The sequence below is a fragment of the Canis lupus genome, chromosome 1, assembly GCF_048164855.1.
Source record: "Canis lupus baileyi chromosome 1, mCanLup2.hap1, whole genome shotgun sequence".
In the NCBI taxonomy this organism is placed as follows: domain Eukaryota; kingdom Metazoa; phylum Chordata; class Mammalia; order Carnivora; family Canidae; genus Canis; species Canis lupus.
In genome coordinates, this window is record NC_132838.1 from 26,613,494 (window position 1) to 26,628,139 (window position 14,646).

Here is a 14,646-nt window from a genome sequence, read left to right on the forward strand (position 1 = left end):
AAATGTCTGACTCCCAAAAGAGAAAAAGGACAAAATTACGGAAGGGAGAGAGAAGACAACCATGGCTCTTTAAATCCTCTAGAAATTACTTGAGCTAGTAGGGGAAGGACTTGCAATAATATGGTAGTTGTGGTGGTAATGGGGTACAAAAATGGCTACCTACCCTTGTGTCTGTACCTCCATGATCAGAAGCTCTTATCAGTGATCAGAACACAGATCCCTGATATTTGGAGGACAGGGTTTTTATTGTCCAACCTGGTCCCAATAAGCTGCCTGCATGGTGCTCCAGGCACCTGCATGGATGTGGGGTAAAGCATGGGTAGCCATTGCTGAGCTAAGAGCTGAAATTGACTGCAGTTGGCTACAATTTGCCTTCCAAGCCTTCCCTTGGAATTTACAAGCCTTGGGGTAGACTTCAGAATTTCAAAATAGTTGCATAGGTTAGATTCTGCTGATACAAATATTATCTAGGTGGAGGGATGTATTCCTGGTCCTTCCTACTCTGCCATCTGGAATTGTAAATTCCAAGTTTTCATTCTTTCACTTGAAATATTTTTTTATTCCTCTTTTCTGCCAGGGTTAGTGAACAGAAGATGTGTATCATTGCTCCCAAATATCCATGAGATGTCACACACATCTTAAGACAAACACATAATGAATACATGATTATTATATATGATGACAAATGCTCTGATGAAAAAAATTCATGGCCTATAATCTTGTCCTAGAAGAGTTTCCTACAACCAAATTCTCACAAGCATGTACTTCCTCTGAAATCTATTCTTGTTTTAATCCTTCCCTTCTATGATTTTATTTAGAATTTATTTTCACATATATAACATAATAGGTTTAGACAACATAATTCTGAATTTTATTAAAAGATAAGTTTCATTTTTGTTTTCTTTTTCCAATAAACACATATCAGGTTTGGCTACACCCCAGTGCAAGAAAGACTCAGCTGCCTGGCCAAGGACAACTCTATCTACGTTGTAGCTAATATTGGAGATAAGAAGCCATGCAATGCCAGTGACTCTCAGTGTCCCCTCGATGGTCGTTATCAATACAACACTGATGTGGTGTTTGATTCTCAGGGAAAACTGGTGGCACGCTACCATAAGGTAAAATTAATTTGCAAACAGTTCAGTTACTAAGTATTTAACAAAATAAAGTGGACAAGAAAGAAAAATAATTAGTGTTGGTAAAAAGTATACTTCAGAAGCAGACTAGAGACAAAGCATAGTAAGTAATGATTAGGTGTGGTAAGCTCCTATGAAGAGGCTCAGGAGGCTTCCTATGCATTTAGGAACACAGGAATATATCTGTGGAAGTGTATGAAAATCAGCAGGAGGTACCTGCATTGACGTATAATGTTGCCTTTTAGACTTTGTCCTTTTAAAGACATGCCTTGGCATTGGGTCAAGACTAGAAGGAAAAACTACCTACCAGATAGACTTGGTTTTGAAGAGAAAGAAGCAAAGAAAGTTCTTTCTCCACAGAAAAGAGTTAAGTGTTCTTGGCAAATAGAAGTTATCTATTTCACTCCTATGTCTTTCTAAGATTCAAGAGGGCCTTAATAGTTAAGGATTTCCTTCTACATATCTATAAAATGTGGATATTGAACCAAAGGCTCCTATCAGTTGTAGTAATCTCTGATTCTCTTACACTTTTTCCCTGTGAAGACAGTGGTCATGGATTAAATTGGCACTAAGAGATGTTGGCTTGCACATTTTCAGGCACAGTAACACCCAGGCCAACTTCTGAAAAGAGACTTTTACCCACTTCATCTTCCGTTTCTTACAGCACAACCTTTTCATGGGTGAAAATCAATTCAATGTACCCAAGAAACCTGAGATTGTGACTTTTGACACCATCTTTGGAAGATTTGGCGTTTTCACATGCTTTGATATACTCTTCTATGATCCTGCTGTTACTCTGGTGAAAGATTTCCATGTGGATACCATAGTCTTCCCAACAGCATGGATGAATGTTTTGCCACATTTATCAGCTATTCAATTCCACTCAGCTTGGGCAATGGGCATGGGAGTCAACTTCCTTGCATCCAATATACATCACCCCTCAAAAAGAATGACAGGTAATGTGTAAGCTCTAAAATTTACAAACTTTTGTAATCAAAAAAGTACAAGAAAAAATATTTTTTCTAGCTAACATGTATACTCCTTAATATAATATTTTCTTAATTTTTGCATATCTAGCTGGTGACATACTGTAGAATCAGTCTCAATCCAAATTGTTTTGTAGATTTATTTAGGTTTGTTTTTTTTTCCATTTATATGTATACTTTTTTTTCCCCTTCAAAAATTCACCACTTCTTACATGAAAGTTTCTCTTATTGGCCTCTTAGTATCATACTTTGATTTCTTCTCACTTGATGTCCTTTTCAATATATTTTACTATAATTAATGATGCATATAACTTAGAGTAAATGGTAATGTGAGTTTAAAATAACAATAACAAGGGATCCCTGGGTGGCGCAGCGGTTTGGCGCCTGCCTTTGGCCCAGGGCGCGATCCTGGAGACCCGGGATCGAATCCCACATCGGGCTCCCGGTGCATGGAGCCTGCTTCTCCCTCTGCCTATGTCTCTGCCTCTCTCTCTCTCTGTGACTATCATAAATAAATAAAAATTAAAAAAAAAATTAAAAAAAAATAAAATAAAATAACAATAACAACTATGCAATTCCATTTCACTTCTCTATTTTAAATGCTATTTCCAACATCACTTTCAGGAAGTGGCATCTATGCACCCGATTCTCCAAGAGCATTTCATTATGATATGAAGACAAAAGAGGGAAAACTTCTCCTCTCACAACTGGATTCTTATACACATCACCCTATCGTGGTGAATTGGACTTCTTATGCCAGTGGTATAAAAGCATTCCCAACAGAAAATCAGGAATTTACAGGTACTGCTTTTTTTGATGAATTCACCTTCTTGGAGCTCACAAGAGTCACAGGAAATTACACAGTTTGTCAGAAAAAACTCTGCTGTCATCTAAGCTACAAGATGTCTGAAAAGAGAACAGATGAAGTTTATGCCCTAGGGGCGTTTGATGGACTACATGTTGTCGAAGGGAGGTATTATTTACAGGTAATTATTGTTTTGGTCACAGGAAGTTAACCAGATATAATACAGGACCCCCAGTTGAATTTGAATTACAGATAAACAATGAATTATTTTTATTATAAGTATGCCTCAATTTTTTGGATACATGTGCACTAAAAATTTTATTTGAATTTGAGTTTAGTTGGGCATCTTGAATTTATATGTGCTAAAACTTGAAATCCTAGTTGTCAGTCTGATTTGAAACTGGCTAGAGAAAAGGCAGAAGATTTATTTACAGTACCTGTATTTAAAATGATATAATAATTAAGTTACAGATGACTTTAATGGTTGTTAACCTCTCCTATTTCCTTCCTGAATAAATTTATCCTTTTTTTTTTTTTTTTGATATGTCCACTAAAGCTTATCATTGCATGTTTCATTAAGAGCTTGACACTAAGTATGTCCTGGAGACATTGACAGTTGACCTCTGAGATATGTAGTAGATAGTTCACTTCCCTCAACATTAAAGGGGGAACTATTATAGCCTGGTGAGGTGTGACCCCTATGAGCAAACAACTTTCATATTCCTCTCATTCTGTTCTCCTCTTCCCTAAACTGGCTCCCATCCTATTTCAAGGCTTCCTGTTGACATTTCAGCCCCATCCAATCCATTTCCTGTACTCTAGTTACAAAAATTACTAAAAGCCATTTCTGATTATTTTATTCTCTTGCTTAAAATTCCTCACTGTCTTCTAGTGGGCAAATCAAATTCCTTAACAAAACATACTCAAATTCTTGACATGTGCCATTTCCTAGTCTCCATTGTCTTCTCTCACTTCTCTCACATGTGCCCTCGGCTTCTCTCATATTGAGACCTTTCCTCTTCCCCATTGTGTGGGCATCTGCAGACCCTATGCATGTGTGCACAGGTGGTTTCCTTTATCTATGATGGCCCCACCTATTCACCATTCACAGTGCTTTTCAAGTGTTGTCTTCACCAAGAAGGCTGCCCTGGCACTTTCTGTAGCACCACTCCCACCTCCCTACCTGGTCTAGGTACTTCAGACATCCATGCTCAGCTTTATCAAGGACATATTATGTGAAATTATCCACATACTCATTTAAGACTGAAAACTATTGAGTGCTGGACCTAAGCCCATTGTACAATATTCTGTTTGCTATATGACAAACACTTTACCAATGCTTGCTCATTTGGACATTTATTTTAGTGCCTACTGCATAGTAGGTATATATTCAGTGCTACTGGATATGAAGATGAATAAGTAAAGGCCCTTCTCTTGAAGAATTTAGTAGCAGGGATAGACATATGAATAAATAAGGTCAATACAGGTGGCATGTAATAGAACTTAGAATCCACATTTTGTTGTAGGAATACGAACGAGCTCTACCTGGCCTAATCTGGAGATTCAGGGAAGTTTCCAGAGACATGATATATAGACTTATGCTTTTATCCAAATGAAAAGAGTGGAAGGAAATTCTAGACAGAATGGAATTTGAGCAAGTGTGTGGATGTGTCAAGAAGTAGGGTATGCAGGTCATTGTTATTAAGGCATAATGTAAGAAACAAGGGTTGGTGGAAGATGAACCTAGAGGCAGGATCACATTTGACAGAATCTTACCAGTCATTCCTAAAGTTTGGACTTTATTTTCTGGGTGACAGTCTTCTGTTGGAAGGTGTTCAGCAAGGGAATGATGTTATCAGATCTGCTGTTGAGTAGATCACTGTGGGATGATGAAACTAGGGCAAAAAGGCTACTTAGATTACTAGCATAGTCCTATCAGGACCTGTACCAAGATTATGTTGGAATAAGAGCAGGGTTTGGAGTCAAGCAATATTTAGAAAACTTAACTTAGTAGTTAATTTGATACAGAATAGGAAAGCAGAATGAGGCAACCGGAGTGTGCCAGGTTTCTGGCAAGAGTAGCTGGGTGAATATAATGCTCTGACAGATCAGAATGCTAGAGTGGGAGCAGATTGAGTGGCAGTGGGGAGATGCTCAGATCATTTTGGATGTTGGTTTGAAGTATTCATGGAACATTCACCTGGAGCCATGGTACCCAATATCACCAGCAGAATCTGGGGCAGCACCCCAAATCAAACATGTTAATATGACTGATGGAAAACATGGGACTATTTACCCTAAATAGCTTAAATAAAAACATAATAGCCTTATATTAGTTCAAATTAGGTCACAATGTCAAATGCTACAAAGCCTTTATTTTTAGAGAAGTCTGATCTTGGGATTGAGGATGAGGGATTTTGGTATTATGTTCATAATCTTTTATAGTCTAACTGTGATGATAATTAATGCTAGAAAAATCTCTAACACCGAAATCTATTTCTTAACTGAGAGAAGAGAAATTAAAGGAAATAAGGATACAATAACTCCACATCTTGCCACAAAGATTTTCCAAGTATTCTAGAGTGAATTTTAAGGACGTGGGTAAAGAAGGTGCTTGTATCATTTTTTAGAGTAGAAGATGGTAAAATATTGGATAAAGATTTACAGCAGTTGTTAAGGGAGAGTGGGAGAAGGAGCAGCCTACATCTGACACCATCTACCTGGAGCCAGTGCAGAGTCCACAGAGTAAGGACTTGGTCTCACAAGTCTGGTCCCCTCTCCGCTTGAGACTTGTGGCAAGTCTAGGTGCTTTCTGACCTGACTGTAAATCAGGGGTTTCCATATCCCTGCCTTGGATTTGCTAATGTTCTGGAATGGCTCATCGAACCCAGGAAAGTGCTTTATGTACTACTAACCATTTATTACAGAGGACATTTTAAAGAATACATACGAACAATCGAGGACATGATACATAGGGCAAGATCTGGAAGTGTCCCAAGCATAAGAGTTTCTGTCCCCATGGAGATTTTGGCTTGTGCCACCTTCCTGGCATGTAAATATGGCATTCTTGTTTGCCAGCCTGAAATCTCTCTAAACCCCATACTTTAGTAGTAACTATGGAGGCTTAATTTCATGGACACAATTGATTCAATCATTGATCATTGGTGATTAATTTAACCTCCAGCTCCTCTCTCCTCCCCAGAGATGGGGGTGTAAATGATGAGGCTTACATTTCCAACTCTCTTACCAGATGGTAACCATTTCCATTCTGTGGTTATTAAAGGCTTTCCAAAAATCTCATCATTAACATGCACTCAGGTGTGGTGGAAAGAGGCTCATTATGAATAAAAAAAGTGCCTCCTTTCACATTTCCCCTCTTATCACTAAGGAAATTCCAAGGATTTTAGGGCCTTCTCTGTCAGGAACTAGAAAAAGACCGAATATATATTTCTTACTATAAATCACAATACCACACACTTCCTTTGTTCTAAGTTCTGGGAAGAGAGTAAGTGGGCGATGAAATGTTTTCAACTTAAAAGACTGAAAATGCCTTTCTTTTCATATTTAATGGAGTATATCCCTAGGTATGGAAATCAAGGTCATTGTATTGCTACAATGAGAATTCTTGAGTTATTTTGATTCCTGATCCTTTGTATATGTATCCCTCTTCCTCCTGGTTTCTCAGAAATCTTTTAGAATTTCCTCCCCTTCATTTCTTCTTTTGGAACTCCTGTTATCGGGGACTGTGTCTTTTAGATTGGTCTTCTAATTTTTTAAACTTTTCTTTGCTATTTCTTTTCATTTTCTCCATTTGCTTTCTGAGAGTTTTTCTCCTCTTGATCTTCCAAGGCTTGCATTGAGTCTTTTATTTTTGCTGACATGTTTTTATTTTTGAAGAATTACTTTTTCCTTTATGAGTTTTTGTTTGTATTTTTTTTTGCTGATGTTTTCTGGATACAGTATTTAACTCTCTGAGGCTATTAAGGAAATCTTTTTTTCCTTGGAGTTTCTTCCCCTTAAATACTTTCTTTTCCCCTCAAATTTCCTTTATCTACTTGTTTTGCTCTCCCTTTCATGTTAGAAGCTTTCCTCATAGATAGGGTTACCCTTTAACATTACCAAAAACTGACTGAAAAGTTGAGCATAGGAGTGATACTTGCCAATTTTAAGCTTCACTGGAGAATAACTAGCCAGGCCCTTTGTTAAAGAAATCCCTGAGTTAAGTATATTTGGAGACTTCCTCTTGAGATGGGTCAGGTTACTCAGGTTTTAAAATTCTTCTAATTCCCTTCCTTAATAGTGTTGCTTAATTTTGCAAACTAAAATACAAGATGGCTTGGTAAATTCAAAGTTTGGGTAAACAACAAATATTTTAAAAGATACAAGTATGTTCCATGCAATATTTGGGACATACTTAAACTGAAAACTATTTTTGGTAGTTTAGTTTATCTAAACTTCAAATTTAACAAGACTCCTTTCCTGTATTTATCTGGCAATTTTATTTCTAAAGGATTAATTATTTGCTGGCAGCATTTAGAGAGCCAGGTGGGAGCAATGACCTTGCCGGATGTGGCCCTGGGGGAAGGAGATGGTCACAACATTTACTAGGTTTCATTCATGAATCCCCTTCAACTAGGTTATTTAAAACCTCCACTAAACATAATCTGCTTTACCCTTTCTGGAAATAAATGCTCCACCTTTTATGGGAGGAAGGTAAGGACAGTTGCACATCCATGATGGGGGACTCAGTATCTGAGGCATCCTTAACTTCCCACAAATTTTCCTTACTTTAGCCAGTACTTTACTGGCTCCTGGGGCACTTAGTGCTTCCAGTAATGGAATCTTCTGAGTATTCTGCAGTGTAGATAGGGTTGATTCTTGGCTCTCCCATTGCCAGTTTAGGACTCGGTTTTCTATTTAGGTCTGCTAAATCATTTGCCTCTTCTGCATCAACCACCCCAGCTTCCAACGTTGTACCATGATCTATCCTCCCATTCTGTCCTTGTGAGTTTATGTCTTAAAAAAACAAGCAAACAAAAACCTAATGTTGGTTTCAGTAAGATGTCAAGAAAATAAAATAGGAGCATATATTCATTTTACCTTAACCTGAAATCTAATTGTATCCCATCTAACACATTTGCTCTAAAGCATTTATTCTCCAACTTCAAAAGTAGAAGCAGGGGGACCGCTTTAGTCAGGCAGGAGGTGAAGGTGGTTTGAAATAAGACTTGGAAGATGCAGCAAGATAGAGTTAAATAAATAGGATCTTCCTTTTGAGGACTTTGCATCTGCACAGAGAGATGACTCAATACTTAAAGTTTACATTCAATAAGTATGTAGCAGGCCAGTGTAGTTAGTATAACTATGTAGTACAGTGAGAACTGTGTCAGTTCTTACTTAGATATAACGTATATGACTTTTCCAATTCACAGGGATTGCCTCTAGATCAACTCTAGGGTTCATTACAACTTTAAAGTTCTTTTATTGTGTCAAATAGGCAAAAATGTAGAGATTATAGTGTCTAGATATATCCTTTAAAAATAGAATATTTGATTATAAAAGCATTGCTAGCTTGAGAACGATGAGGGTACAGCTGTTCACAGCTAAAGATGAGGTGTCTGATCATTTCTTTAAGAAATTTAATCTGTTTGACTGTGAGTTGCAGAAAGCACTAGGTAGGGTCTGAAGTCCTTTATTTTTATTACTAGCTGAAGTAGCTATGTATCAATGAACTGGATTAATGTAATGGAAAACAAGTATTTTATCAAACAAAGGGGCATAGATATGATTTCTAGTTCTGGAGGGTATATGCTTAAGGCTTACTGGTTTGCATTTACTTTCCTAGATTTGTACTCTGCTGAAGTGTAAAACAGCACATGTACATACTTGTGGTGGTGCAGTTGAAACTGCTTCTACCAGGTTTGACATGTTTTCCCTCAGTGGTACTTTTGGAACCCAGTATGTTTTCCCTGAGGTGTTGCTAAGTGAAACTCAGCTTGCACCCGGAGAATTTCAGGTAAGAACTTTTGCTTAATATTGACAATTCATTTTATGTAAGAGGAAACACTTTTTGAGTACAAAAGTGTTTGAGTCTTAAGTGTTTACAAATATCACACTATATATATATATATATATATATATATATATATATATATATATATAATTAAATAATATATTTATATATTATTGTGGAGACTATTGGAAAGAGGCTGAGCTGTTTGGGATCTGTTGAATAGGAAGAAGATTCAAGCAGGGTTTCAGGATTGGCCCCACCAGAGGGAAACTCTTCAGCTTTTGGGCAGTGATAGCTTAGCAAAGTTAAAGAGAATTCCTCTCATTGTGCGGGGAAGGCCTTCTGTGATTCATGAGTGAAAAAGAAAGAAGGAACAGCTGAGGAGAGAGAATCTGACAATGGCTGAAATAGGCAAGAAAGCTATCACTTTTTTGAAAGTCCAGAAATATTTCCTTAACATACAAGCTCTGCCCAGCCATATTCTTCCCTTGACATTCCTGTGGGTTCTGCTTTTATTCCCCCTTCCTTGTAGGAACAGCTACTGTGGGGCACTAGGGACAATGAACAGGTTGGGAGACTGTGGTGAGTGAGTGGCAGAGATGGCAGAGGCTCAGCTCAAATCCCCTCAATCAATCCCCTCTGTCCACTTGGAGGAGCCTATTATGTCTGAGACGACTAGACCAGATTTCTCTTAGATACTCACAAACCCATTGCTTTAGGCTTGTCGACTCATGGAATACTTCTTCAAATAAGTAAATGATAAGATATTGATTATAGCCATTTCAATAATAAATGAATCAGTGCTGATTCCATGGCTCTGATTCTTCTTATACTCTATACCATTTCAACAACATTATTTTTATTGTTTCTTCACCTAGTTGTACTGAATTTTAGAAGCTGTTTTGGGGTGGTATAACTTACAGGGAGACTCAGTCAACTCCTCTGTGTTTTAATTAGGTGTCAAGTGATGGACGGTTGTTTAGCATGAAGCCGCTATCTGGACCCCTCTTGACTGTGACTCTGTTTGGGAGAATATATGAGAAGGACCAGACATTAAAGGCTTCATCAGATCCCAGGTCACAAGTACCAGGAGTAATGCTCTTAGTCATAATACCAATTGTGTGCTCATTAAGTTGGTAGAATATTTTCATTTGTTCTCTTTTATTTTGTGTAATTTAAAAAATGATGGATGAGAAAAGAATGAAGACGATAACAGTGGTCATGGTCTCTTGTACAAGCAAATACAAGTATATTTTCATATATAGTTCACTGTTTTTTAGACACACACACACACACACCCCCCAGATAATAGATGCCGGATAAACTGTGACATAATTTTGAAAGTAAAATCTATAAAATGAGAGTAACAGTTTTACCCATATTTTACAGGATTTCTTGGGGTGAGAATTAAATAATTGAATACATTTAAAGTCCTTAGGCAAGTTTCTGGGTCTGGTATGTGTGCTCGCTATTATAACTGTGTGACTATCACAATAAAAGCACGTGTGATATATTTATTGCTAAAGTTATATTACTTCTGATTGTCTAAAGTGTAAACATTTTCTCATGGCTTAGCCACCATGCATATTTCAGTTAGAAAATCAGTGAACTCAACCTTAGCAAATTGGTTTTGGCTCCATACCTAGCAATAATGTACTCTAGAAGGCAACTAGGCTTGCACCTAGGAATCTATTAGCACTTCTTCACATTTTTGCACATTTTTCAGTATGTCTGTAGTGTTTTGCCTATTTTATCAGCCTACGAGCATATTAATAGGGTGGTTCTAAACCAAGCACTTACTGAATTTGATTTTGTGAAGCCTGTGAGCTAAGAAAGTTTCTAAGTGGTTGAAAACCAAAGAAGAGTAAAATGAAGAATAATATTTCGTGACACATGAAAATGATCTGAAACTCAAGTTTCAGTCTCCATACCTAAAGCTTGATTGAACACACCGCATTCTTTAAGTATTGTTGATGGCTGTTCCTATGCTATGGTGCTGAAGTTGGGTTGTTATGACACAGACCCTATGGCCAGAAAAGCTGCAAATATTTACTGCCTGGCCTTTAATAGAAACAGTTTGTTGACTCCTGCTCTGAAGTGTTAAGTAACAATGGAGTTTAGTATTGAAAACCTTTAAAACATCTCAGTGGGCAAATTGCCTTAAGTGTCTGTCTTGTAATTCTTTCATAAAAGGAGGAATAAGATCGTTTTATTTGCTTTGTATGATATGCCATCACAGATACACATACACACAAAAGATTACCCTGATTAACTTACAACCAAATGTGCTAAGTAGATTAATGCCCCAAATAAGTGAAGATAATTTTTGAACATGATTGATATTTATTTACTATAAGATACACAAAAGTCTTTGTTTTTTTTTGCATTTAATATGTTCTAAAATTCTGAGAGAATGCATATTAGTTTTTATTTTCAAAATTTTCCTGGAAATCAACTGAGAACTACTGATATGAACATACTATCTGATAATTTCCCCTGTGGCAAACTTACTAGCCTGTTTCAAATTGATTTTTCTTAAAGTTAAATGTTACAAGTAGTGAATCTATTTTTTTCAAAATGGTATTTACTACATCTGTACCCAGCTCTGATTACTTGTTCATTCTGGATTTCTTTAAGCCATATGTATGTATTTTATGATAGTTTTGATATGCTTTTTAACTGTAATTTTTATTTCCTCTGCATAATTCATGATGCTCTTTTAATACACACATGGAATCATGGAAATTCTCCATGATTAACTGTTTTGTTGCTATTGATTCTTGAATCCTTCTTTCTTTCTTTCTTTCTTTCTTTCTTTCTTTCTTTCTTTCTTTCTTTCTTTCTTTCTTTTTCTTCCTTCCTTCCTTCCTTCCTTCCTTCCTTCCTTCCTTCCTCCCTCCCTCCCTCCCTCCCTCTTTCCCTTCTCCCTTCCCTTCCCCTCTCTCCTTCTCTCTCTCTCTCTCTGTCTTTCTGAGAGAGAGCACATGAGTGGGAGGGAGGAGCAGAGGGAGAGAATCTTAAGCATTCTCCTCACCTGGTGCAGAATCCGATGTGGGGCTTAATTTCATGACCCTGAGATCATGATCTGAGCCGAAATCAAGAATTGGACGGTTAACTGACTGAGCCACCTGGGTGCCCCTGATTCTTGTATTATTTCTTATACAATTTCTGAGCCTTGTCACTTATAAATTTGAATCCATTCCCACTTGTACTGTAACATATCTCTTATTCAGCTCTGCTTTAAGTCTTCCAATGATTTTACTTATTTGCTCTTTTAGTTTATCCAAACAATATATTTCAAGTCTCATAGACTGAATTTTGTGCCCTCTCAAATTCATATATTGAAGTTGAACTTCACACCTCAGACTGTGACTATATTTGAAGATAGGGTCTTTAAAGAGGTAAAATGACAGCATTAGGGTGGACCCTAAACCAATATCACTGGTGTTCTTGTAAGAAGAGAGGACTAGGACATAGACATGCACAGAGTGGAAACTATATGAAGACACAAAGGAAGATGGACATCTACAAGGCAAGGATAGAGGCCCTCAGAAGAATCAACCCTGCTGATACCAATTTGATTTATATTTCTAGCCTCCAGAATCTTGAAACAATAAATTTTTGTTGTTTAAGCTAATCCATGGTACTTTATTATGGCAGCCCTAGCAAACGAATACAAATTCCAATCCCCTTCTTTTGTATTTCCACCACAAATTGAATCTTATACAAAATGGTTACCTGGTTAAGGATATCTAGCTAGCCAGGTTCCCCAAGACTCAACTAGATCCTCTTAGAGAAGCACTGGTGATGAACTGATAGTGAAACCATCAGACATTGAAAATCTTCTGGAGTTTGGAAATCAGAAAATCACATTGATGAAATCATGTAATTAATCTGACCTTAAGTGTTCTTTTTCAGTAAGAGCAGAATCTGTTGACATTATACAATTTAGTGAAATGAAGAACACTTTTTAATTCAAAGCATCTCTCAACTGGTAGACAATCCACATAGCCCTGAAATTGCCCAATGCTGTACAAAACATGCCCTTCTGGAAAAGAGAGCGGGGATCCATACCAGCAATACAGCATTTTGAAATAAACATTTTTGTGGCAGGTGTTTTTCTTAAAAAATACTATAATAAATATATGAGTAAAATTCATCTGGTGATTTTTGGGTGACATTAACTGACTTCCAAAAAGGAAGTCCTAAATGAGAAGAACATGTAGCCGTGAATACTTTATCTAGCAAGGCTTTCATTCAGAATGGAAGGAGAGATAAAGAGCTTCCAAGACAGGCAGGAACTGAAAGAATATGTGACCTCCAAACCAGCTCTGCAAGAAATTTTAAGGGGGACTCTTAAAATTCCCCTTTAAGAAGTTCAGTGGAACAATCCACCAAAACAAGGGTGAATAGATATCATGATGACACTAAACTCATATCTCTCAATAGTAACTCTGAACGTGAACGGGCTTAATGACCCCATCAAAAGGCGCAGGGTTTCAGACTGGATAAAAAAGCAGGACCCATCTGTTTGCTGTCTACAAGGGACTCATTTTAGACAGAAGGACCCCTACAGCCTGAAAATTAAAGGTTGGAGAACCATTTACCATTCAAATGGTCCTCAAAAGAAAGCAGGGGTAGCCATCCTTATATCAGATAAACTAAAATTTACCCCGAAGACTGTAGTGAGAGATGAAGAGGGACACTATATCATACTTAAAGGATCTATCCAACAAGAGGACGTAGCAATCCTCAATATATATGCCCCGAATGTGGGAGGTGCCAAATATTTAAACCAATTAATAAGCAAAGTGAAGAAATACTTAGATGATAATACACTTATACTTGGTGACTTCAATCTAGCTCTTTCTACCCTTGATAGGTCTTCTAAGCACAACATCTCCAAAGAAACGAGAGCTTTAAATGATACACTGGTCCAGATGGATTTCACAGATCTCTACAGAACTTTACATCCAAACTCAACTGAATACACATTCTTCTCAAGTGCACATGGAACTTTCTCCAGAATAGACCACATACTGGGTCACAAATCGGGTCTGAACTGATACCAAAAGATTGGGATCGTCCCCTGCATATTCTCAGACCATAATGCCTTGAAATGAGAACTACATCACAACAAGAAGTTTGGAAGGACCTCAAACACGTGGAGGTTAAGGACCATCCTGCTAAAAGATGAAAGGGTCAACCAGGAAATTAAGGAAGAATTAAAAAGATTCATGGAAACTAATGAGAATGAAGATACAACCATTCAAAATCTTTGGGATGCAGCAAAAGCAGTCCTAAGGGGGAATACATCGCAATACAAGCATCCATAAAAAACTGGAAAGAACTCAAATACAAAAGCTAACCTTACACATAAAGCAGCTAGAGAAAAAACAGGAAATAGATCCTACACCCAGCAGAAGAAGAGAGTTAATAAATATTTGAGCAGAACTCAACGAAATCGAGATCAGAAGAACTGTGGAAGGGATCAACAGAACCAGGAGTTGGTTCTTTGAAAGAATTAATAAGATAGATAAACCATTAGCCAGCCTTATTAAAAAGAAGAGAGAGAAGACTCAAATTAATAAAATCATGAATGAGAAAGGAGAGATCACTACCAACACCAAGGAAATACAAACGATTTTAAAAACATATTATGAACAGCTAGAGGCCAATAAATTAGGCAATCTAGAAGAAATGGAC

At 37.3% G+C, this 14,646-nt stretch overlaps 1 protein-coding gene across 10 annotated transcripts in view; it reads left to right on the plus strand.

Annotated features, from left to right (window-relative positions):
* LOC140632168 (pantetheinase) overlaps positions 1-10,453 on the plus strand; it is a 34,218-nt gene extending 23,765 nt beyond the window's left edge. For all 10 annotated transcript variants that reach the window (XM_072823927.1, XM_072823922.1, XM_072823935.1 and 7 more), the window contains 5 exons: positions 926-1,118; positions 1,801-2,092; positions 2,747-3,108; positions 8,773-8,943; positions 9,898-10,453. In XM_072823927.1, coding sequence (XP_072680028.1) covers positions 926-1,118; positions 1,801-2,092; positions 2,747-3,108; positions 8,773-8,943; positions 9,898-10,080 — 1,201 coding nt within the window. In that variant the 3' untranslated portion in view covers positions 10,081-10,453. The remainder of the gene's footprint in view (positions 1-925; positions 1,119-1,800; positions 2,093-2,746; positions 3,109-8,772; positions 8,944-9,897) is intronic.
* Positions 10,454-14,646: the final 4,193 nt, after the last annotated feature.